This window comes from Punica granatum, chromosome 8 (assembly GCF_007655135.1).
Source record: "Punica granatum isolate Tunisia-2019 chromosome 8, ASM765513v2, whole genome shotgun sequence".
In the NCBI taxonomy this organism is placed as follows: Eukaryota; Viridiplantae; Streptophyta; class Magnoliopsida; order Myrtales; family Lythraceae; genus Punica; species Punica granatum.
In genome coordinates, this window is record NC_045134.1 from 3,599,213 (window position 1) to 3,624,191 (window position 24,979).

Below are 24,979 nucleotides of genomic sequence, written 5' to 3' on the forward strand. Positions count from 1 at the left end.
ATAACAGAATTGTAAATAAATTTTGATCAATCAAAATATAATAATTTAATAATAGATGATGATTGATAACATCTTGATAAATTATTTACGAATAAATTTCTTAAGAAGAATCAATAAAAAATCCTACGCAAATCGCGGATTACCGCCTAATTTAATTAAAGAGGAGAAGCAAAAGTTTTACTGTTCTAGCTGCTGTAATGATGACGAACCATAGAGTTTTTAGAAACAGTTACTTCGGAGCTCGAGTACTTCCACGTTCATTCAACTAGAATCTTGTTCTTATTAAACCGATAAGAAGAACATGATTACAATAAGAAAACGATTCTGATAAGAACATGATTCTTGTTCTGAGGGGGAAAAAAGAAGAAGAAGAAGAAGAAGAAAGAATCTTGTTCTCATTCAGCGGCCACATAAATTTTTCGAACATGCGATTTACACATCCTACGGAAATGACAGCAGACTCAAATCCCAATTGGATTTCTCTTCTTCTCGGTATGGTATCTTATATTATATATTACATGCCAATTATTTCAACTTGTCATCAAACCATAAACAAGAATATAATTATTTCTATATAAATAAGCTGTCCCATTAAATATATACATACATATGTATATATACGTAGATATGTAATAAATATGCTACCAGCTGTTCTTGGCAATCAGATATCAAGTGAATTCGAAAATTTTAAGGCTTGTTATTTATGGCAGCAAATCTAATGAGAAATCTTCTATAGCAGGCAACTATAACTTTCACTGTCAACCAGTACATATGTCATAAAGAATTCGCATTCAGACAGCATCAGTTAAGGAAGCCTCTACTAGTTAGCAAAAGATGACCATTTTACCGGACTACAACGCGAGTTTTGCATAATTCACCCTGAGGCATCCATGAGCTTTCTCTTTGCCTCTTCAATGTACTTCAATAAGAAGTCGTACTTCTCTTGGGAGTTGATGGCAACCTCTGCAGCCTCAGAGAAGCTTGCGCGCAGCTTATCTAGTCTCATACTCTGCTGACTCAAATCCCGGTCCTCGTAACAACTAGTCACATGGGAGTGCCGCCGCTTGATATCTTTCCTCCACCGAGTTAGAATATAACGGGATGGGATTTCTCTTACATCCTTCTCGATCAAAATCTTCGCAATATGTCTACAAACAAGCCCTCTAGACTCGAATAGGCTGCATGAGCATTTTATGTCGCATGCAGCTTCATTGTAGCGCACAAAATACACGACTTTCCTCTTCGAATTTCCGTCTTTTCCTCTTAGTATGTCAGAGACATCAAACTCAGATATTGCACCTTCTGCTTTCGACATCACGGAATTGCAATAAAGCATTCCTTTTAACTCATCTTGGAACAGTTTGAAAATACTGTTGGTGTAAGCCTCCTGAAATTGCTTCTCAAAGTGACAATCAGTGATCAGCTTGTAGTTTGACGAATAAGAATCATAATCTGCCTTATTTTCCTTCTCGATCTTGCTTTTCATTGCGCTGTCATAAAGCTCCACGAATTGCTTCAAAGATGTCTTCGAGTTAACGTAATCATCAAAGAAGGAATTCATGATTTGATTTCCCGCCCAAAATATACTCTTCACGTACACTGGGGCCCAGTGACGGCGATCCCCGAATAAGGAACTCAACCATTCATTTCCTTGAAGATTATAATATTCGATCATTCTCGACCACTTCTCATCAAACTCTCCAGGCTCCATGGACTCATTCAGAATACTGTCAAAGGCCATTCTTACTTCTTCATATTGGGGAAACCCTCCCAACTTTTCGGGAAGCTTTCTCATGATGTACCAAAGGCCAAAACAATGATGTGACTGCGGGAGAACTTCCGCAATTGCAATTTGAATAAGCCTACACTGATCTGTAATTACCACATTTGGAGACCGGCCGCCCATGAACTCCATCCACGACCTGAATAACCAAACATAAGTATCTACATCCTCCCTTGAGAGCAATGCACTTCCGAACAACACAGATTGCCCATGATGATTCACTCCAACAAAAGACGCCAAGGGCACATTGTATTTGCTGGTTACATAGGTAGTGTCAAATGATACCACATCCCCAAAATATTCATAAGTCGCCTTGGACCTTGAATCCGCCCAAAAAGCATTCCTCAAACGGCCCTCACTGTCCATATCAATCACGTAGAAGAAATTGGAGTTTCTTCTTTGCATACGAACAAAGTAATCACGAAGTGCCTCTGCATCCCCAATCCCAAGTTTGAACTGTCCCACCTTTGCAACATATTGCCTGGAATCCTTGTCACCAAACAAAGAATTCACATAACCCGCGATTCCAATTACCGGAGAATGAAGATTTTTGTTCAAAGGAACGCTTGCTCGGTCATTCAGCTCAAGCCTTCTCTTAGAATAATTCCCTCTCTTCCAGTGAGACCTCTGAAATTTCGAATTTTTTGGGCTCAAAGCATGATTGTGCTCCAAAAAAACACGGGATATCGTGCATCCTCCATCACTACTCACAATTACATTGATCTTGGCCTTACAGTCAGTTTTGATTGAGGGCCTTGCGGTCAAATAATTCTTTGCAGTTGACAGATTTTTGCCTCCTCTACTACAAGCTAACGAGTAGTATCTTGCCTGCCTGTCCGTGTCACTTTTTGTGCTGACTTTTCGAACCCCAAATCCTTGTTGATATGCGTATCTCTTGAAGTAATCACAAATTTCTTCCTCTGTATTGAACACCATCCCAACTTTGGGGACGGGTTCCTCAGTATCAAGTGAAGATTCTTTAGATTCATGGCTATCAAGATTACTGCCATTTACTGTTTCCCCACTTGATAATGCAGCCGGTTCCTCTTCTACAGGTGTAGAATCTATCTCCATACCCTGGAACAAAGAAGAGAGTCCATAGGTTGTTGTCGAACGAGTGAGTCAACAATTTGCATAACACAACAGCAAATTTAATACAGCCACAGACGAAGCGAAGGTCCACTCCACTAGTCCATTGCATAGCGAAAAGTCAGAATTTCTCTTCCAAAGTAAAGCCGCTAATGATATAAAGAATGTTCGGATGTACACCGTCAAGAAAACGTTCTAACAGAACATTTTGCTGAAATTTCTCAGTCAATGTCAATTGATAATCACATTGAAATCTGGAACCTTTCACACCTTAAGAATTGATTTTTACTATAAGAGAAAAGCACAAACCAACTCCTTAACATGTTCGGCAAATCATTTCTGAAAACCGCTTCCTAAAAAAGGTCCAAAAAAACTTGTTTTTGTTACAATTGGAATTAAAATTTTCACTAATTCAAAGAAGTAATCTCTTCTTACCACCTCTCATCACCGCCACCACCAACCAACATGTACTCATAATTGACCTATATTGAAAAAAAAAATAAAAATTCTGGGGAACAATTCCCAAGCGGCTCATATGGCAGCAGCATTTCCCAATCTAGACAACTCCTATTCCAATAGCTCTTACAGGTCACATGATAAGCAAGAAATGAGCTGACTTTGAGGTCTACAAACCATCACAGCTAGAAATGGACGAAGCATACACATACAAGAGAAGAGGAATGCTTACATCAATGTCGACCCCAGATTGTGCTTCGACCGCAGGAATGAGAAACCCTAGAAGCAAAATCAGAGGTTCTGTGATTCAGAAAATCTGAATCTCCCGTTGCAGTGTCGGCAACAATGGAAGCGTTTGACTCTCTGGTCGGTCAATCGGAACAGAGAGGGAGTGTTCACTGAGAAGCGGAGCTGATCAATTTGGGAAAGAGAAAGAAGACGAGCTGGGAGGGCTCGCTGATTTGGGGAAGGGGCACTTTTTCAATTTAGCAAACATATGGGAAATGCAGAAATTAGTTTTTTACCCCTATTTTTTGGTTCTGTGCACTTTGCACCACATATTTTATGGGTTGCTACTTCCTTGCCCAAAAAACTTCGACTTCGGTGTAACATATGAAGAATGATAGTGGCCTAATCTCGATTGTTGGATAGAAATTTTTTTTCCCGATTTTATTGGCTAATAACTTGTCCAATTCCAGTTTACTAATTTCTATATCGACGGTATTGAGTCCATATGGTACTACTCGCTCTTAAAATAAGAGAGTTTTACGTTTGAACATCATCAATTGGAGTATCGCTATCTTGTTTAGAAATCGTGTGGTATTGAACTCAAACATATACACACATGATAGAAAAATCATGGCTTGTTCATGGACTTCGCTATGGCTGTAGTTCGAGATTTTATGAGCACAAGTTTATCAGGTCATTGCGTTATCGGAGTTATTGCCAGAGCTCGAAGTCATCAAATAATCGACCATGCAGTTATCTACGGTCAGCAGATGTTGGTGCATTCGATTAAATGGGGGATATAACACAACGACGTTCAATAACGACCGATGGGAAACATATTGCACATAAAAAAAATCATATAAACGGGACACTATAATCTGTATTTCAGTAAAACATATAACAAAAACATAATTCTAACAATTATTATTATTTTTTTTTGTTTTAAATGAAGTTGACGTGCCTAATACAATGAATTAGAAATCATAATCCTAATAAATAATAAAAAAGTAATTCACCATAAAAATCAAACTTACAAATTACTGATTGATAGGCGAAAAGGTACGTTATTGGATTACATTCTCTTTCTCTAATTCCAAAAAATCTTTAAAATAACATTATCTAACCAATATTTCTACTTCTATTCCTAATTAACAATGTCTTACCCGAGCTTTCGTGGCAAGAAAGTCATCTGCACAGGCAATTTTGAAGTTGTTATCTGGCGATGCCTTTTTTAGGGTTAAAGCAACGAGTTGTTAACAGGCGATGCCTCGTCGTCGATGCAACGATCCATGCACTCGAGAATGCAAGCTTCTGCATTGGGGATGCCACCACACCGAACCTCACAGAAGACCTTGCACAACCAGGTGCTTTTTTGCCGGGGTTGCGCAATGACATACGTTGGTATCTAGCACGGCAATGTGAGAAGAACTGCAATCGCAATTGCGGTCATCGCCCTCGATCTAACACCTTCCATGTTTTCCCTCTACAACTTGTCCACTGGCCACGGACGTACTTATGATTTTCTGTCCACACTCTCTCGTTAGATCTCTTTCTCCAATTATATGCAATCTGCACTCTATTTTTCCTTCCTTTTTTGTTCAAATTATATTATATATATTATTTCCAGAATACCTAATTAACTTTCATCAAGAAATCTATAAGACCAAAAATTTCTCCCGTGTGAAGTATCGAATCTTATCTAGAAACTTGCAAATTTTATTTGATTTATAATAATTTATGTTATTTAATTATATTATAAATTTTTCGTGCGTAATACGGGTATGTGTCTAGTATATATTTTGTGGGCATGTATATTTTTTTCCCTGTAAATGGTATATATTTTCTATCCAATTATGGCCAGTTTTCAAAATATTCTCTCTTGCTATCGATGTGCTTTTGTCGCGATAAGTGCAATTAATTACGGAATACTGAGAATTTGTATCTAAAACTACTGAGGAAAAAATAATATAATTTATAACCAAAAAGAGAGAGAGAGAGGGGGATTAGGTGGAGAGAATCGGGGTATTTTTCTTGGAAAAATATCATTATAGACCTAATCTGATAATTCTAATTAATTATAAATATTTTATTAAGGTTTTTTTTTAAAAAAAATTGAAAGTTATACCATAGTTCTCCAATATAAGATTTATAGATGCAAATTATATCAATCATATCTCAAGCAATATTCGATTTAAGAATAGTAGGCACCTCTAATCTATCATCGTACTTAAATCGCGAGAGCTTTCAAAGACTCCAATCTCTAAAATTTAACTAGATCAGGTTTCTAATCCAACTTCAAACAGAGCGAGTTTGCAAAAACTTGATCTCCAGAAATTTGACTATGCTACGACTTCTTTTGAAATATCGACTAGTGAGATATATGTCGAACTTGTCCCAAAATTTCTTTTGTTTTAAGTGAAGGGCATGTTTCTTATTAGTCTCCAGGCAAGTACTTTCCATCAAAATTTCAAAATTAATATACTTTAGGATGTACTTGTGATCCATATTTATCTCTAATAATATATACAATTCACTTAACCATGGAGAAAATTTTACTTATCTACAAAGTAAATGTTACTTAGCTAAGAAGAAAGTGCAAGAAGAGTCCAACTTGAGTTCTAAAATTAATGAGGCAGTGAAAATTTTATCCAATATAATTAAATCTTATATGCTGGTGGAAAAATATTTAAATATATAAGAATTATTACTTATAGATCCATAATAAGGGAATAAAATAATATTATAAATTTAAAATAACATAAATAAAATAAAATATAATATAATAATATGAAATTAAAATTATCAATTATTTAAATATTTAAATCAAATAAATGAAAATGAAAAATGAAATAAAGGGAGAGTGAACAAAGGTGACTGAAGAAGAAGGTGGGGACGCCCTTACCAACCACCATCCTTGTTGGAGCCACCTTCTCAAACATGACACCTTAACATCTACGCAAGAGTCATATTAGTAAAACTTAACGACATTGATTCAAAATTAATTTTTTGTCTAATAATGTATAAAATTGAAGAATTATGAATAAAATTGTTACAATTTTAGTTTTTATACCAAAATATTAAAATTTTTTTTATCAAGTATCAAAGTGAGCATAAAAAAATTTGCACTAATTATGTCGTTTTCCCTAATGTGAGCATAATTTTGTTCAATTTGCTTCTATATTAAAAGATATACTCCGTGTGTATGCACAGATTATTGACTAGCTCTAAATGTATAATATGAAGCAAACGATCTTCGTTGGGGGAGATTTTGAATTACCATTCATACGCTTTGAGTTAAGCGTGGTTATCATTGTAACATATCGTGGAAAGTAATTGAATGGAGCGTAATCAAAGAAAGTGTAGCGCAGTAACACACGTTCTCGTCTGATAATTAAGAGGTTTCATGTTCGATATTTGGTGGGACCATCCGTATCCCCTCATTAGTTATAAGAATTTTTATTTCATTGTACTAGACCTATTAGACCTTATAGTATGTAAACGAAATACTCATATCTTTACAGCATCCTTATTAGGATCAATTTCGAGTGATAACAAGTATGCATGGAAGGGCATTTTTCTCGGTTAAAAGGGAATGGTCCTAATATAATGAAATAAAAATTCTAAATAGTTAATAAATGGTCACAAATAGTCTTATTGAGTATCGAACTTGGAATTTTTTGATTACCATATGAGGGCGTGTTTTACTGTGCTGCACCCTCTTTGATGCATATTTTGAATTTATATACGAAAGTTTGGCCATTTGAGTACAGTTTCATGCATAGGTGATGATTCATAGCTTGTTTGGTTTCAAAGTAAAATTTTAAAATAATACTTTAACTTAATTCTACCCACAACAAAACAAAATAACTTATACAAAGTCAAATAGTGAGTCCCATTTATACCACTCTTTTTTTCACAACAAAATAAAATAACTCATATAAAGTTAAAGGGTGAATCCCATTTATACCACTCTTTTTTAAAATCAAAATCTGATTTTAAAATTCTACTTTAAAACCAAACGCAGCATCAAAGTGTCACTTGTGGGGAAAAAAAAAGTTCATGCTCGGCAATTACTTGATCAAAATATTAAAAACACTCCGTTTGGTTTTACAATCGCATTTTTAAAATTTTAACTCTAACTTTAACTCTACTCACTACACAATAAAAATCAACAACACAATTATTACATTTTTTTCAATTTTTTAACAATTCAATTTAATTTTTAATATTAAATTATTTCAACTATTCATTACTTTTTTTCACAATCCAACAATACAATCATTACTTTTTATTAACTATTCATTACGTTTTCATATTTTTTTTCATAATTCAATAACACAATTATTACAACCCAATTAAAATCAAAACTCAACTCTACTTAACTTTAAAACCAAATACACTATTAATAGTATCGCATGATCTCGGGTTCCAACCTACTCCCAGCAAGCCCTCCTAACCTCAGGTTCCTTCTAGTCTTTGCAGGGAAGACCTGCCCGAGGAATGAAGTCAATCTGACCGGGGAAGACACGACCCAATGTTCGTGGAAATGGCCCCCGACACCCCACTACCCATTTGAGTAACAGTTTCATAAATAGGTGATGCTTCAAAATGTCACCTGTGGAAAAAAAATAAAAGGTTCATGCTTGGCAATTACTTGATCAAAATATTTATCGCATGACTTCAGGTTCCAACTCCCTCCTAATCTCAAGTTCCTTCTCTTTTTTGTAGGGAAGACCCACTCGAGGAACGAAATTGATTCCGATGGGGAAGACACGACCCGGTGCTCGTGAAAATGGCCGCCGACACTCCTCCACTAGGCTAGTTTGTTCCTTGGCATCCTTTGCCCAACTCTCGAGCAACTTCATGCTCCTTCATTGTACTTTTTCTCCTATCTTTTCAGGGAAAGCTCACTAAAGCAATCAATCAGACTTTGTCAAAAGAATCTAGCCCCCTGGAACTTCAACACCGAGGCTTAGCCCTCCATCCGCAAAAATCACAAGCGATAGCTCCTACAGGCAAAGCATGACTCAACCTGCCCACCACGGGAATCGTTAGCTCGATTGCATCTCCAATCGAAGAGTGCGCCTAGCCCGCTCTCCGCTATAGCCACTAACCAGCCACCTGAGTGACGCGCAACCAATAAGCATTTCCTTTCCCAACCTTCCCTTTGATTTCATTTCAATTTAATACACATTCAAACAAGCCCAAAATCCACAAATGGGCTCCTAGCCGGACACAACACTCAAAAGGGTATTAGGACAGTTTTAAGGATGCCCTATTGATTCTGTAGGCTTTGTTCGACTTGTTTGTCCCCATGGGACTGGGCTCCTTGAGCCTTCCTTAGGATGGCTACATCCGCCTACTTGCACTCGGGAAAAGTACACTCGTGTGGCCCCCAATCGCGGTCTATCAACTCCAGCATGGTGATGACCAAACTCCTCGGAAACTAATGTCCTTCACGCGTGGCACCCCATGGGGCACGCACGGAGCGAGGAGATTTTTTATGGATCCATCTTATATTTCTTACCACATATTCCATCTCATAATCGTCTGATTCATCAATCTTCTTGTCACATCTCACAGGGACATGCCGATTCAGTTTCATAGGGGGATACCTCTTGGTTGGGTCCTTCCTTCTGTCGACGTATGAGGGAAAAGGCCCGAGAAGAGTTCTCGGGGAGGTGTGAATCCGCGCAGCACACGACATCATGTGTGCAACTATAATGTTTACACGCTTTACCGCATATGGTATATCGAATAGTAACTTACCAAATATGGATGGATTGCTTTGGAATGTATAATTTGGGATGTACAGAAGAAGACATGTGCCATAATATACACTCACCAAACAATATATAAAGGATCTTTTACTTTGAATTTCAATAGATACAATCAACCATTAGACCTCTGTTTGAATTTCTCTCGCCAAGTTTATTTTTCCAAACCTTTTCTCATCATCAATGGAGTCAAGCACCGTTATTCCTAAGGTCGAGACTGAGATGGAAGAGGTTGACCCCAAGGTTGAGACAGAGATGGTGGAAGGAGTAATTCCTAAGGTCGAGACGGAAGCAGTGGAAGAGGTCAAGGACGACCTCTTGTTGAAGCTGAATGTGTCTACTCGGTCTGATTGCCCCGTCGAGTATTGGGCAAATGCAGGGGCCGACACCTCTAGGGAGGTTTCCGTGCTCGTAATTGACCTGAAGGTCGACGTGCACTCTGGGCAATTACCACCTTGCACTTGCAGGAACAGGAATGGGAGCAGATCAGCCCTATCTAGGAGAAATCCGTTAAGGCTCCGGACATGAATATCCACAAACGGGATTCTGCTTTTGCGAGTCGACGTATTTTCAAAGTTTAATGTAGGATTGGATGTGCACACAACTTCTCCCCTTTCTTTTCTTCGCACTGCGCTCTTTCTCTCTATGTAATTCCTTGTATGATGTCTCCATCAAATAATAAATACATCGAGATTACCATATAAGGACATCACCTTCTGATTTTTTTTTTTGAAGTTTACATTGCTGTGGAAATGAATACTTAAGGAATTATATAGATCTTTTTACTAACGAAGGAGAAAAAAAAATTTGGTACAATGACATTGCATTCAATCCTTGAAAAAAAAGGTCCTAGTTTGATACTCGTATGTAAAACTCTCCTTTTCTTATTTATTTTCCTTTTTCCTATTTCCATTCAGATCCATGAGTCTCCTTTACTACCCGAAAAAAAAAAAAAATTTTGAAGAACTATCACGAACAACTTAAGAAACCAATAGACGACATAGATAGGAATCAATTTACTGAAATACACCTCGGACCTCACTTCGGTACCTGAATATATTTGGTACATTGGACAGATTCAAGCCATCAAACACACTTACTAGATGCGAACAAATTGCGGTACTATCCGATTTGAGGCTTATGATTATATGCTTTTTGGCTTTCAAGGACGCTTTTTGACACTCGACTTCACTTCTGAAATTTAGTTCCGATATGCCCATGAAAATCACATGCCTTTTAAGGCTTTTACCATATTCTATATCCGCTCGAAAAAAGAGAGGGGGGGGGGGGGGGTGTGAATTATAGCTGAGGTCCTATAAATTTGCTTGACTTGTCAATCATGTTCTAAAAAATATCATTTGGCTTAATCAATTCCAAAGCGTTTAGTTCAATGTACACTTTTAGGCCTAACCATGATTGGATGTTAATGTAGTGGTATCGTGGACATTACTCGTCCCTTAATCTTTCAACGGATTTCTATTTTAGTACCAACCTATGTGCTGGGTCAGAATCAACCTTTGTCTGGGAAAACTTTTCTCATTTGGTCCTTCCGTAGTTTGCCCTTAAAGCACGTTATTTTTCATCATGTAGCTTCATAGAAAATTTTAATCAAATCTGACAGCAAATATTTCAACAATTTAATAAAACTGAAAAAGTTTCGTTTTCTTTTAGCTGTGGCACAAATAACAAATTAATAATTAGTTGTGTGATATTTAATAAAATTGTCGTTTGAATTGAAATCTTACTCAAGGAGAAAAATATTTAAAATTTAGAATTTATTGTTGAAAAACTCGGGAATATTCGGTCATTTGGTATTTCCGAAATAAATTGTAAAAAAAAAACAACTGACATTCCAAAAATAAGAAAATGGAGAGAAAAATACTATTAATTTTCCATGGCCAAACTCTGTGAAGCTCCAGTAAATATCCGGGCCATCATAGGCCGACAAGAATGAACTTAGATTTTATTTTTTATATTGCAGTATAATTAAGTTTGGGAATATTTGATTTTTATCTCATTTAAAAAAAAAAGAATATCTGTGATTTTCCATGACAGCTACAACTGACGGTGCTTGCAGGAGCCTGATGGCAGGATCGAAAAAGAAAAAGTTGCTATCTTAAGGATGAAACTGACCCAGTGATAAAGTGTGTAAAATAATAACCGCAAAGATATTGGGGATCTTAATGAAGCTGGAGGACTTCTTGGTAAACTTTGAGTAATCTGGTAACAAAGGCAAAGTTTAAGGACCAAAGTACATACTTCTTTTGTTTTTCTGTTGCAGTGACTTTCCTACAGTTGATGAATGGAGTTTTTAAATGGATCCAGTCCATGGGAAAACCACGATGAAGCGTTTGTCATGATGTTGCATTCCGATTCCCAGTGTCCATAGAAGATGTGTCATGCTGACAGGAAGGTCGAGATTAAGATCGGGATCTCGATCCCGATCTAGAGGAGAAAGAGGGACATGTACAGAGAGAAGCAAATTCTATTAACATTGACATTTTTGTATTATTCCAGAAACAATTGCTGAGCAAAGATAAACAGGAAATGCCTGAGAAAGCCACAACTATCGGCAAATTAGAATGATACGTGTAATTTGGTCCTATTCCGAATACCTGAGCAAATATTATATAGTAGAGACATGTTGAGTGCTGAGCCTGCAGTGGTTCCAACAACTTTTAAATGTGCATCGACTATAGACACATTATTAATATGAAAAATTTACCATCGTTGGTAGAAAGTATTATACTTCACTGGAGTTGTCAAGGCAAGTAGTCATCACAAGCCAGTTTGTTGCAGTTGTTAATAGGTGATGCCTTGTCGTTAATGCAACGATCCATGCACTCAAGAATACAACCAGGTGCCCCCTTGATGCTGCCGCAATGAACCTCGCAGAACACCTTACAGAACCATGTGCTTTTGGTTATGGCTGTGCATCGACTACGCCAGTGTCGAGCAGGACGAAAGAAGAACTACAATTGCAATTACGATCATCGCCCTCCATGCTCAATTGCAATTTCTGCTCTACCAATCCCTTGCCCAGTGTCTACTGTCGCAAACTTTACGATGTTTCAGAAGTCATATCTTCGGTATCAGTTCTACAAAAGAAAAAAAAAAATCTTGAATATCAATTAACCCAAAAAAACAACAAATGAATATATAATAATAAATAAATAAAAAAAATCGCCCATAGTGTCAAATAGAAGCTCGTTGGGGCATGAAATTTAAGATTATGAACCGGCTTAGGATCGGGATCTCGATCATCAAGGGATCCAACACTAGTATGTACAGAGCAGCAGCCTGGCATATGTCCTACATCATTTGTAAATTTGCCTTCTTTTAAATATAATTATTGTCAGTTCCTCCATGAATTTGAGCCCATTCAATCCGACAAAATGAAAAAAAAAAAAAAAGACAAAGAAGCAGTTCAGCCAGCCCACTGCCTAGTTCTGCTAACCCCTTGTTGGAAGACTATCCCTGAAATATTGATGAAGTTGGAGGATAGATAGAAAAATAAAAATTTATGAGTACAGGAGCCTATTTTAATTAGAAAACCCAAATATATCCATATAATTTTCTATGTTATATATACACACACTCTAGACCAATTAACAATTAAGATCGTGAAATTTTGTCGATTTTTTAAGTATGCACGGAAATTGTTATTTAATTTTCTTTTCCCATATTACGGCATACTATTATACAATATGATATGAAAAATATCTTCATATATGGATTCCAAGATTTTAATCGGTATAAAATAAAGACACTTCAAAAACATTCTAAATGTAATAATATGAAACGATGGATCTTCGCTGGATGTACATACGCCCTTAGTTAGCTTGATTATTGTTGTAATATATTGTATACAGTAATCGAATTACACATGATCCTCACGCTTCCAAGAACACTTATACCCCACCCGAAAAAAAGTACAATAATAATTCGTAAACGAAATATTCACACCTTTACAGCATCCTTATTAGGAACTTCGCCTAATAAGTATTATATATGCATGGATGGGCATTTTCAATCGGTCGTTGCACAGTTTAAATCTTATATACAAAAGTTTGGCCCAATGGTATATTGACTTATATTCAAACTTTATCGCTTTCATTATATCGGTAATGTTCTGTCATTTGGCACTTCCAAAATTAATTGTAAATAAAAATTTCCGACTAATATTACAAAAATAAGAAAATCGACGGTCTGTCAAGCTCCAGTAATCTTTATAGGCCGTCATAGATAGACGACGACGACCTTGGATTTATTTTTTGTATTCCAACATAATTTTGGGGGTTTTTTTTTATGACATAAACAATAGACAATTACTTGTAAGATATCTGTGATCTTTCTTGACAGTAATGATGAACTTGATGAATGGAGTTTTTATATTGATTGATCCATGGGAAACCAACAACGAAATGTTTGTTTTGACGTCGTATTCCGATTTCAAATGTCCATTGAAGATGCGTCATGTTCAGATGGAGATAGAGGGGAGAGAGGGACATACACAGAGAGAAGCAAATTCGCTTAACATTGAGATTATTATTTTATTCCCGGTGTTACGCTCAAAAAGAGGAACAGCACAGGCAGAGCGGTGTACATTTCAAACGTAGTCTGATCAAATAATAAGAGATAAATGATAAGCAGATAGCAATTGGATTGTAATCTGATCATATTCTAATGCTGGGCATAAGATGCTTGGCAACCCTTGGAGCATGAATCTCCACAGCTTCTCTTACTCTTGGGATCTGCCAAAGGAAAAAAAAAATACATATAGTAAAATGAATAATTATAAATTGATGAAAATCTGAACCTGTATATGTTGAAACTAATTACACGGCACTCATCAAATAATGGTGTAACTACGACGGTTAATTCGCATGCTAATAGTCTCATCGTAGTCGATGACATTTAAAAGTTCTAGCCTCTAGGAATCACAGGCACAATTTACCGGAGTTGTCAAGGCAAGAAGTCATCACGCAGCCAACGTTGCAGCTGTTAAGAGGCGATGCCTTGTCGTTAACGCAACGATTCATGCACTCAAGAATACATTCACCCGCCGTCGGGATTCCGCCACAACGAACTTCGCAAAATACCTTGCACAACCACGTGCTTTTTGGCTGCGCATCGGTGTACGTCGAGCAGGATGCAAGAAGAACTGCAACAACAACTGCGATCATCACCCTTGATCTAATGCCTTCCATGTCTACTACCGTTCCTTTGTCTAGTGAATCACAAAACTTACGATTTTTTTTTTGGTCGTGGACTTGTCAAGGAGCATCATAGGTAGCTTTATACCGAAAATGAGTATCTCCTTTTGCCTTTTCAGGATCATATCTTGGATTCCAGTTTACAAAAAAAGAAAGAAAAATAACGAAATAAGTTTTGTACCTTAACAGTGTATATGTACTTTTTATTAGTTTCAAAACTTATGAACGATATTTTTTGTCCAATTATGGAAGATTATTAAAAAGATTCTTCCCAATTATTTATTTCCTATATTCTCCCAATGAGCTATATATCCATAAGATTAAGCAGAATCAAAATTTCTCATTCTCTTGATTATATCCAAATTTGTCATCCTCTATAATATTTGACTAAAGTAATTTTAGTTTTTTAGTCCTCCTTTTCTCTTTCTTTTTTACCAAAATAGACTTTCCTCTTTTCTTTCCCTCTATTTTTTTTTGCCTATGGATTTTTTAATAATCTGTCCTCTTATTCTTTTAGTTGATGGGCAAGGACAAAAATGAAGAAGGCTATCTTCACTTGCAAATTTTGCGAGAAAATATTCAGCAAGTACCAAGTGCTGGGTCGGCAACTGAATGGCCACAAACGGGAACGAGCCCTTGCAAGTTGGGTTGAGGGAATGATGCTACATATACTCTCGAATAGGACCAGATTTGCCATAGAGTCTACTTATAGTCTACTTAAGCTGAATATTCTGGATTGGCCATAGAGTCACAAGTTCATTTGGTTACAAAGAAGGTCAATGGAACTAATACAATAAAATAGAATTAAATAGCTAATAAATGGGTACATGTAGTCCCATTGAGTATCGAAGATGAAACCTCTTGGCTATCAAGTAAGAGCATGTGTCACTGTATTGCATTCTATTTGATAAGAAATAATTTTTAGTAAGAAAACAAAGTATCAAATTTTCAAATGTAGAAAAAAATTAATCTTAAATAATTATTTAAAAGAGCAAATGACAGAGAAAGAATATTATCTAAGGCACTTATTCAAAAAAATAATTATTATTTCATCCCTAACAATTACTACAATTAAAACTTGTCGATGGAATCAAATTTTGATTCAATGATGTGATGGCAACTAAATAATTAGTACGATGTAATTGTTTTGGTAAAAGAATTAGATATAATTATCTAAAATAATTAAATTTGGAAAAATAAATTTCAATCTATTAAGAAAATTCTCAATTTCGATTCATCAATATGCATGGACATGAATTACAAAATATATAATCAAAACAGGTCAATAATTTACATTTATTGGCATACTTATTAGAGAGCGTATATTAAAAATTTGCATATATATATATATAAACTTGATAACAAGACAATAAATAAGATTAGAAAGATAAATATTTAAATAATGTATGGTTAGAAAATGGCGAGATGAATGAAACCGAGAAGAAGATTACGTTTCAAACGTAATTTGATCATATAATAAGGGAAAAATTACTTGAATGATACAAAACCTTTTAAGTTGTAACGTGGATGGTACAAAATCTTTTTTATGTAACAATTTGATACAAAACGTATCTAATTGTTTCAATCAAGAACAATCCGTCAATTTCTGTCGACGCCGTTAAGAATTTCTATCGTGGCACGTGACGTGGCAAGCCTTATGACACGTGGCTCGATGCCGTTAAGAATATCTGACGTGGCACGTGACGTGGCAAGTCGTATGACACGTGGCTGAAAACTTTTAGTATGATGTAACAAATGGATACATAACCTTATTAAGATGTAACAAATTGGTACAAAACTTTAATAAGATGTAACAAATGGGTACAAAACTTTATTAAGATGTAACGAAATGGTACAAAACGTTTTGTATGATGTAACAAATTGATACAAATAGCAGAACAAAGGACAACTACACCTAATTAAAATAATAAAAGGGGAGATTCGAATTGAATGGTGTTGCGGGATCTATACATATCCAACGATGGGAAGACCCGTATTACGATAATATGGAGTCATATTACCATGAGCGAAAAAATTATGTGGTAGTATGAATTTGCATCATAAATTTTGGTCCCTCTGGAGAAATACATAAATTCGAAAGGAAATATTGGAAGAGAAAATAAAGGGAAGATCTTTCATTCCAAAAATTTCTGACGTGCCACGTAACAATCTCGTCGCTTGAGAATTTTGCCATTTTTCATGACATGTCGAGTTAACCCAATTAACGTCATAATTATGGACAAGACTGGGGGATCTTCCGTTCCACGACCAAAAAACAAATCATAAGTTTTGTGATCAGTAGATTCAATAGGCAAAGGGACGGTAGAAGGCATGGAAGGCATTAGATCAAGGGTGATGATCGCAGTTGTTGTTGCAGTTCTTCTTGCATCCTGCTCGACGTAAGTTGATGCGCAGGAAAAAAAGAGCGACTGGTTGTGCAAGGTACTCTGCGAAGTTCGTTGTGGCGGCATCCCGAAGGCAGATAGCACTCAAGAATACATGGAACATCATAGGTATACCGAAAATGAGTATCTCCTTTTGCCTTTTCAGGATCATATCTTGGATTCCAGTTTACAAAAACGAAAAAAAATTAACTAAGTAAGTTTATGCTTTAACAGTGTATATGTAATTTTTATTAATTTCCTAACTTATATACGATATTTCTTGTCTAATTACGGAAGATTATTCCCAGATTATTTACTTTCTATATTCTACTAATTAGCTATATATCCATAAGATTAAGTTGAATCCAAATTTATCATCCTCTATAATTTTTTACTAAAGTAATTTTGGTAATCTTTCTCTCTTTCTTTTTTAGTAATTTAAGTATTTACACCGAAGGCTTGGACCCTTGGGCTGTGTTCGTGAGGGCAGGGCGAACCCACCCATGGTGCTCGCGAGACTCATGGCCCCCGGAATTATGGGAACATCGGAGCCAAATGATTGGCTGCTACACCTGTTCATCTTCTTCGCAGATGAAGAAGATGAACAGTATTCAGCGAAAAAAGAAGATGAACAGTCATCATTCTTTTTTGCTTATTTTAATATTTTTATTTTTAAGAGAGAGGGCATTTTAGTCTCTTCATAATTTATTTGATTCCATTCCATACTAATTCTGAGGCTCAACCAAACGAAGTTTTGAATCAGAATTTCAATTCTATCCCCCTTAAATTCAATTATCTGTCAATTCTAATCCATTTCAATTAACCAAATGCCACGTTAATCATTCAACTTTACTTTTGCTTACTCGCTCAACTGGGACGACTTTTGCCTTATTTGCAGCGGTGCCCTAGAACTTTCCGTCAAAATGTTAGAGAGATAGAGAGAGAGGGGAAGGGGAAGGGCTACCGGCGAAGAGGGTAGTGGTGACCCTAATCCCTGTCACTATTGCTCTTATTGAGGTCACCGGTGACCCTGACTAGGCAGTGGTGATTGGGTTCAGGGCCACCACCGCCTACAATCGAACTTCTCTCTTTGGAAATGGAAGAGAAAGAGAGGGGAGAAATTGGAGCGGTGAGGGTTCCGTCTCCGGCCCCCACCACAACAGAGGAGGTCGCTAGCGACTTTTATGGTCGTCGGCGACCTCCTATGTTGTGGTGGGGGACGACGACGGAGCCCCCACTGCTCCAATTTCGCCCAGCTCTCCTTGACATTGCCGGTGACCTCCCCTTGGACGGTGGTGGTCAGAATCGATGGCTACCACCGCCCTTTTCCCTAGATCTTGATTTGCTCTCTCCTCTTTTTTTTAATAATTTCAATTTTTATTATTTTGAAAAATGATAAAAATAAAATAATAGTAAAAGATAGGGTCAAAAGTGAAAAGAAAGAAAATCTCTGGACTTTCAGCACTTAACTTTATCAACAATTTTTGCTTAATGAATTAAGCATTTATTTAATTAAATGCTTAAAATTTTAACATCTAATTTTTAATACTTAAAATTAAATCCAAACAAGCACCATCATAGTCTCGAGTAGGATTGGATTTGCACCCAGCTTTCCACACTTTTTTTTTTCACACAGCTATTGTATCCTTCCATGTAATTCCTCCAGTAATGTCTCCATTTAATAAATCCATCTGTCCTACTTCATAAAAATTATTCTCTACGGTTATCGTCTTTCGGTATTTCGTTTTGTTTACATTGCTGCAGAAATGAATACGTGTAGACTTATGCAGATCTTCCAAGTACCAAGTAAAATCTATCACAAACAATTAAGAAACAAATTAGATGAGGAATTGATTTATGTGAGATAGTCCTTCACTTTGATTACTAAATATATTTGGTAGAACTAACAGGCACAAACAACTTAGAGGATGATTCGATTCGAAGCTTATTATTATTAATTATATGTCATCGGCTTTCAAGGATGGTCTATGTAAGGAATGTTGCTGTTTTGTAATCGATTTCATTTCCAAAATAAAGTTTCGATGCGCATGAAAATAACATGACTTTTTGTGGTTTTCTGCTGTAGTTTATATCCACTCCATATCCTAAACGTTTAGTTCAATATACACTGTCTGCCCAGACTGTGATTTACTGTTTTCGTGGACATAACTGCTTTTAATTACTAAGGTAGCATCTCACCTTGCAACATCTTTCTATTTTCGATACCCAACATTTTGTGCGGGGTCAAAAGTCATCCTTGCACGTAATTTTTCGTATTATCGCTTCATAGAAAACTAGTTATGGAACCGGTGCGTTGTACAAGATAAAAATGTAATCTTTTTCCTTACTAATTTTATTATGTAGAATATTTTGTTATGAATTGTTGAAAATAGTAATTTACAATTGCACAAGGAAAATATAGTAATTAACTATCACTAATAGTAATAATCATATTAATTAATTTTACGAATAAGATAAAGAAAAAATATATAGAAGAAGAGAATTTAAAAGAAATATCAAGAAATTCAATATTGCCAAGCTTATGCATAAAAAATTATAAAGAAAAATTCCAATCACGGTAATTTTTTTGTCTTCAATATTGTCATGATTCATACGGTATTACATCTCTTATGCTAACACATACATAAAATTGGAGAAACAAAAAATGCTACAAAAGTGTATTTGTGAGACAAATAGCAAAAAGTTGAAGAACTCACATTCAGAAGTCTAATTATACACGTACAAAAATAAACTCCAGTGTATGCTTGCAGAAAATTGAAGAACTCCAATGGTGGCAAGATTTATAAGAAGTGGATTTGTCACAATTTATGTGTGGTACCTCCGTCATTTATAACGTATCGTACAAAATGTAATATAAATAATACATCATAACTGCATTTATAAAAAATATGATTTGATATGCTTTTTGAAAAGCAAATATACAGCACATCATATCTATGATAACATGATTAATTCGTTTTTTGAAAAAAAAATTAAATGCTTTGTTTTATCTATATTTTCACATAAAATATTTATAATTTAGAAAAATAAAAAAGATGAAAAAATTGATCAGTCCCATAAATCTATATTAATGTGTTAGAGAATTTAAAAAATCGTTTTTTAAAAGCTTAAAAACCTAAGAAAATGATGATCAGCCCTACAAATCTATATTGATATCTTTTAAAAATTTTAAAAATAAAAAATAAAAAATAAATATTTTTAAAGAAAGCTCAAAAATTGAGAAAATAAACAACAATTTCACAAATTTAAAATGTATATATTTTAAAAACTAAAAATTAGTTTTAGAAAAACTCAAAAAATCCAAAAAATTCATTCATATAATCGGATTTGTTTTATCTAGATTTTCTCATAAAATATCTATAATTTAGAAAAAAAAAGACCTCTTCCATACATCTATTTTCATATATTTTAAAAAAAATTAAAAATTCGTTTTTTAAAAGAAGAAGCTTAAAAATCTAGGAAAATAACAACCGATCCCCCAAAATCTTTATGTATATCTTTAAAAGTTTTAAAAATAAAAACAATTTTTTTAAAAAAACCAAAAAATAGGAAAATAAAGAACAGTCTACATCTATGTATTTTAAAAAATTTAAAATGTTGTCTAAAAGAATAGAAAAATTAAGAAAATGCCATTCAAAAGCACAACGCTTCGAGGTCATCTGACTGAGTCCACCATATTCTTGCTTTCAATCTATTAAGAAAATTCTCAATTTCGATTCATCTATATGCATGGACATGAATTACAAAATATATAATCAAAACCGGTCAATAATTTACATTTATTGGCATACTTATTAGAGAGCGTATATTAAAAATTTGCATATATATATATATATATAAAATAATTAAATAATGTATGGTTAGAAAATGGCGAGATAAATGAAACCGAGAAAGAAGATTACATTTCAAACGTAATCTGATCATATAATAAGGGATAAATGATAAGCAGATAACATTTGGACTGTAATCTGATCATATTCTAATGCCGGGCATAAGATGCTTGGCAACCCTTGGAGCATGAATCTCCACAGCTTCTCTTACTCTTGGGATCTGCCAAAGAAAAAAATATATTATAAATTGATGAAAATCTGAACCTGTATAGGTTGAAACTAAATACACAGCACTCATCAAATAACGGTGTAACTACGACGGTTAATTCGCATGCTAATAGTCTCATTGTAGTCGATGACATTTAAAAGTTCTAGCCTCTAGGAATCACAGGCACAACGGCTGGTATAATATATTATTTTACCGGAGTTGTCAAGGCAAGAGGTCATCACGCAGCCAACGTTGCAGTTGTTAAGAGGCGATGCCTTGTCCTTAATGCAACGATTCATGCATTTTAGTCTCTTTATAATTTATCGGATTCCATTCCGTGCTAATTTTAAGGCTCAATCAAACGGAGTTTTGAATCAGAATTTTAATTTTATTCCTCTTAAATTCCGTTCTCTGTCAATTCTAATCCCCTTCAATTAACCAAACACCATGATAATCATTCGGCTTTACTTTTGCTTACTCGCTCAGCTGTGGCGACTTTTACCTTATTTTCAGCGGTACCCCTGAACATTTTTGATTTTGCAATCCGGTTCATTTCTCAACTTTTCTGTCAAAATGTTAGAGAGATAGAGAGAGAGGGGAGGGGGAAGGGCTACCGGTGAAGAGGGCGGTGGTGGCCCCGATTCCGATCACCATCGCCCTTATCGAGGTCACCGGCGACCTTGACTAGGCAGTGGTGGTCGGGATTAGGACCACTACCACCTACAATCGCCCATCTCTCTCTTTGGAAGTGGAAGAGAAAGAACTCGCGTGTATGCTTGCAGAAAATTGAAGAACTCTAATGGTGGCAGGATTTCTCAGAAGTGGATTCGTCACAATTTATGTGTGGTACCTTCGATATTTATGATGTGTCATACAAAATATACTATAAATAACACATCATAATTGTATCTATAAAAAATATGATCTGATTTGCTTTTTGAAAAGCAAATATACAACGCATCATATATATGATAATATGATATAATTCGTTTTTTGAAAAACAAATTAAATGATTTGTTTTATCCATATTTTCACATAAAATATTCATAATTTAGAAAAATAAAAAAGATAAAAAATTGATCAGCCCCATAAATCTATATTAATGTGTTAAAAATTAAAAAAATCATTTTTTAATAGAAGCTTAAAATCTAAGAAAATGATGATCGGTCCTACAAATCTATACTTATATCTTTTAATAAATTTTAAAAATAAAAATAATTTTTTAAAGAAAGCTTAAAAATTGAGAAAATAAAGAACAATTTCAAAAATTTAAAATCTATATATTTAAAAAATTAAAAATTAGTTTTAGAAAAACTCAAAAAATCCAAAAATTTTCATTAATATAATCTGACTTGTTTTATCTAGTTTTTCTCATAAAATATCTATAATTTAGAAAAATAAAAAAAATGACCTCTTCCATACATCTATATCTATATATTTTTAAAAAAATTAAAAAATTCGTTTTTTAAAAGAGAAGCCTAAAAATCCGGGAAAATAATAACCAATGCCACAAATTTTTATGTATATCTTTAAAAGATTTAAAAATAAAAATAATTTTTTTTTAAAAAGCTAAAAAGTAGGGAAATAAAGAAGGGTCCAACAAATCTACATCTATCTATTTTAAAAAAATTTAAAATTTTTCTAAAAAATAAAAAAAAATTCAGAAAATGCCATTCAGAAGCACAACGCTTCGAGATCATCTGACCGGGTCCATTCTTGCTTTCACATATTGAAAGATTAAATCTTCAATTAATTTTGAACTAAATATTTCAACAATTTAATAAAAATATTGCCAAAAAAATAGTAAATAAAAATTTCCGACTAATATTACAAAAATAAGAAAATTGACTGTCTGTCAAGCTCCAGTAATCTTTATGGGCCATCCTAGATGGACAACGACGAACTTGGATTTATTTTTCGTATTCCAATATAATTTTGGGGATTTTTTAATGACATAAACAATAGATAATTACTTGTAACATTTCAAACGTAATCTGATCATATAATAAGAGACATATGATAACCAGATAACATTTGGATTGTAATCTGATCATATTCTAATGCTGGGCATAAGATTCTTGGCAACCCTTGGAGCATGAATCTCCACAGCTTCTCTTACTCTCGGGATCTGCCAAAGAACAAAAAAAAAATTATAAATTGATGAAAATATGAACCTGTATAGGTTGAAACTAAATACACAGCACTCATCAAATAATATAGTATTTGACATTTAAAAGTTCTAGCCTATAGGAATCACAGAGTATATAGTATATTATCTTACCGGAGTTGTCAAGGCAAGAAGTCATCACGCAGCCAAAGTTGCAGTTGTTAAGAGGAGATGCCTTGTCGTTAATGCAACCATCCATGCACTCAAGAATACATTCATCTGCCTTTGGGATGGGGCCACAACGAACTTCGCAGAATACCTTGCACAACCACGCATTTTTTCGTGGCAGCGCATCAACGTAGGTCGAGCAGGATGCAAGAAGGACTGCAACAACAACCGCGATCATCACCCTTGATCTAACGCCTTCCATGTCTTCAACCGTCCCTTTGCCTAGCGAATCGACTGATCACAAAACTTATGATTTGTTTTTTGGTCGTGGACTTGACAAGGAACATCATAGGTGGTTTTATACCGAAAATGAGTATCTCCGCCTTTTCAGGATCATATCTTGGGTTCCAGTTTACAAAAATAGAAAAACAATTAACCATATAAGTTTTATGCCTTAACAGTGTATGTGTAATTTTTATTAGTTTCCTAACTTATGTACGATATTTGTTGTCGAATTATGGAAGATTATTAAAAAGATTCTTCCCAGATTATTTATTTCCCATATTCTCCCAATTAGCTATACATCCATAAGATTAAGTTGAATCAAATTTCCCCATCCTCTTGATTATTTCCAAATTTATCATCCTCTATAATGTTTGATTGAAGTGATTTTAGTTTTTTAGTAATCTTTTTCTCTTTCTTTTTTTTTACCAAAATAGACATTCCTAATTTCTTCTCCTCTAAATTCTTTTTTTTCCCCTTCTCCTATGGACTTTTTAATGATCTGTCCTCTTATTCTTTTAGTTGATGGGCAAGGAGAAAAATGAAGAAGTCTATTTTATTTTTCGTTGACAATGATTAACGTAATAGAATCACATCGAAATAATTAATGAAAGATATTGATAATAAAAACTTAATTATTAATTTTTCATCTCAAAAAGGTGACAAATATAAGATTTCAAATAAAATTATATGACTTTACAGAAAGAAAAATTGTCCATTAATTTTATTGCATATAAGTTAGAGTCCTCACATTAAGTTTTTTGCCTTAGGCCACGAGATATATTTGGTTGCCACAGTTTGCTTTCAATCAAGAAGTTACATGTTCGATTCTTGTGATGGGATTACTCATACCCCTTTATTGGTGATTAGAAGTTTTAGTTCATTATACTAGACTTATGGGCCTTCGTTGTACATAACTGAAAAAGAATTTAAGTACTAGTATCAAAAGGCTGGCCCTGAATAAATTCGCTAAAAGAACTAGGGGACAAATGATATGGACCGAGCTCAAATTACTAACTGATATGGACCGGGCTTAGATTAGAACAGGGCTCATTTTAAGATCGGGCTCAAATTGAGGTCGGGCTCATATTAATGGGGACTGATGACATTTTCCCTAATTAAGGCCCGTAATTAATCTTTCCCTTAAATCCTTTCCTGCTCTCTCCTTCGGCTTATCGCCGGGGCAACCTCTACTCTTCCCACCGATGACCAGAAAACACCACTCCTCCGCCGTCTTTCAGCCGCGACATTCGTCAATTTGTATCATAATATGGTATATTGACTATTAACTTACCAATAGTACATTGTTTTGTTTGGGACGTATATGTAGAGGACCTTGACCCAAGCCACCATCAAACTCTCTGGTTGAACCTCTTGCCAAGCTTTCCCGAAACTTTTTCTCATCATCAATGGCATCAAGCACCGTTTTT

The 24,979-nt window shown here is 34.9% G+C and overlaps 2 protein-coding genes across 2 annotated transcripts; both read right to left on the reverse strand.

The window, feature by feature from the left end:
• Positions 1-668: 668 nt before the first annotated feature.
• LOC116189006 (protein FAR1-RELATED SEQUENCE 6-like) lies at positions 669-3,778 on the reverse strand. Its single transcript, XM_031518487.1, has 2 exons — positions 3,561-3,778; positions 669-2,860 (listed from the first exon to the last, which is right to left on the reverse strand). The coding sequence occupies exon 2, from the start codon at positions 2,855-2,857 to the stop codon at positions 875-877; it is 1,983 nt and encodes a 660-aa protein (XP_031374347.1). The 5' UTR covers positions 2,858-2,860; positions 3,561-3,778; the 3' UTR covers positions 669-874.
• Positions 3,779-22,868: 19,090 nt separating this feature from the next.
• Positions 22,869-23,577, reverse strand: LOC116189524. The gene is made up of 2 exons (XM_031519213.1): positions 23,274-23,577; positions 22,869-23,120 (listed from the first exon to the last, which is right to left on the reverse strand). The coding sequence occupies exons 1-2, from the start codon at positions 23,527-23,529 to the stop codon at positions 23,050-23,052; spliced, it is 327 nt and encodes a 108-aa protein (XP_031375073.1). The 5' UTR covers positions 23,530-23,577; the 3' UTR covers positions 22,869-23,049.
• Positions 23,578-24,979: the final 1,402 nt, after the last annotated feature.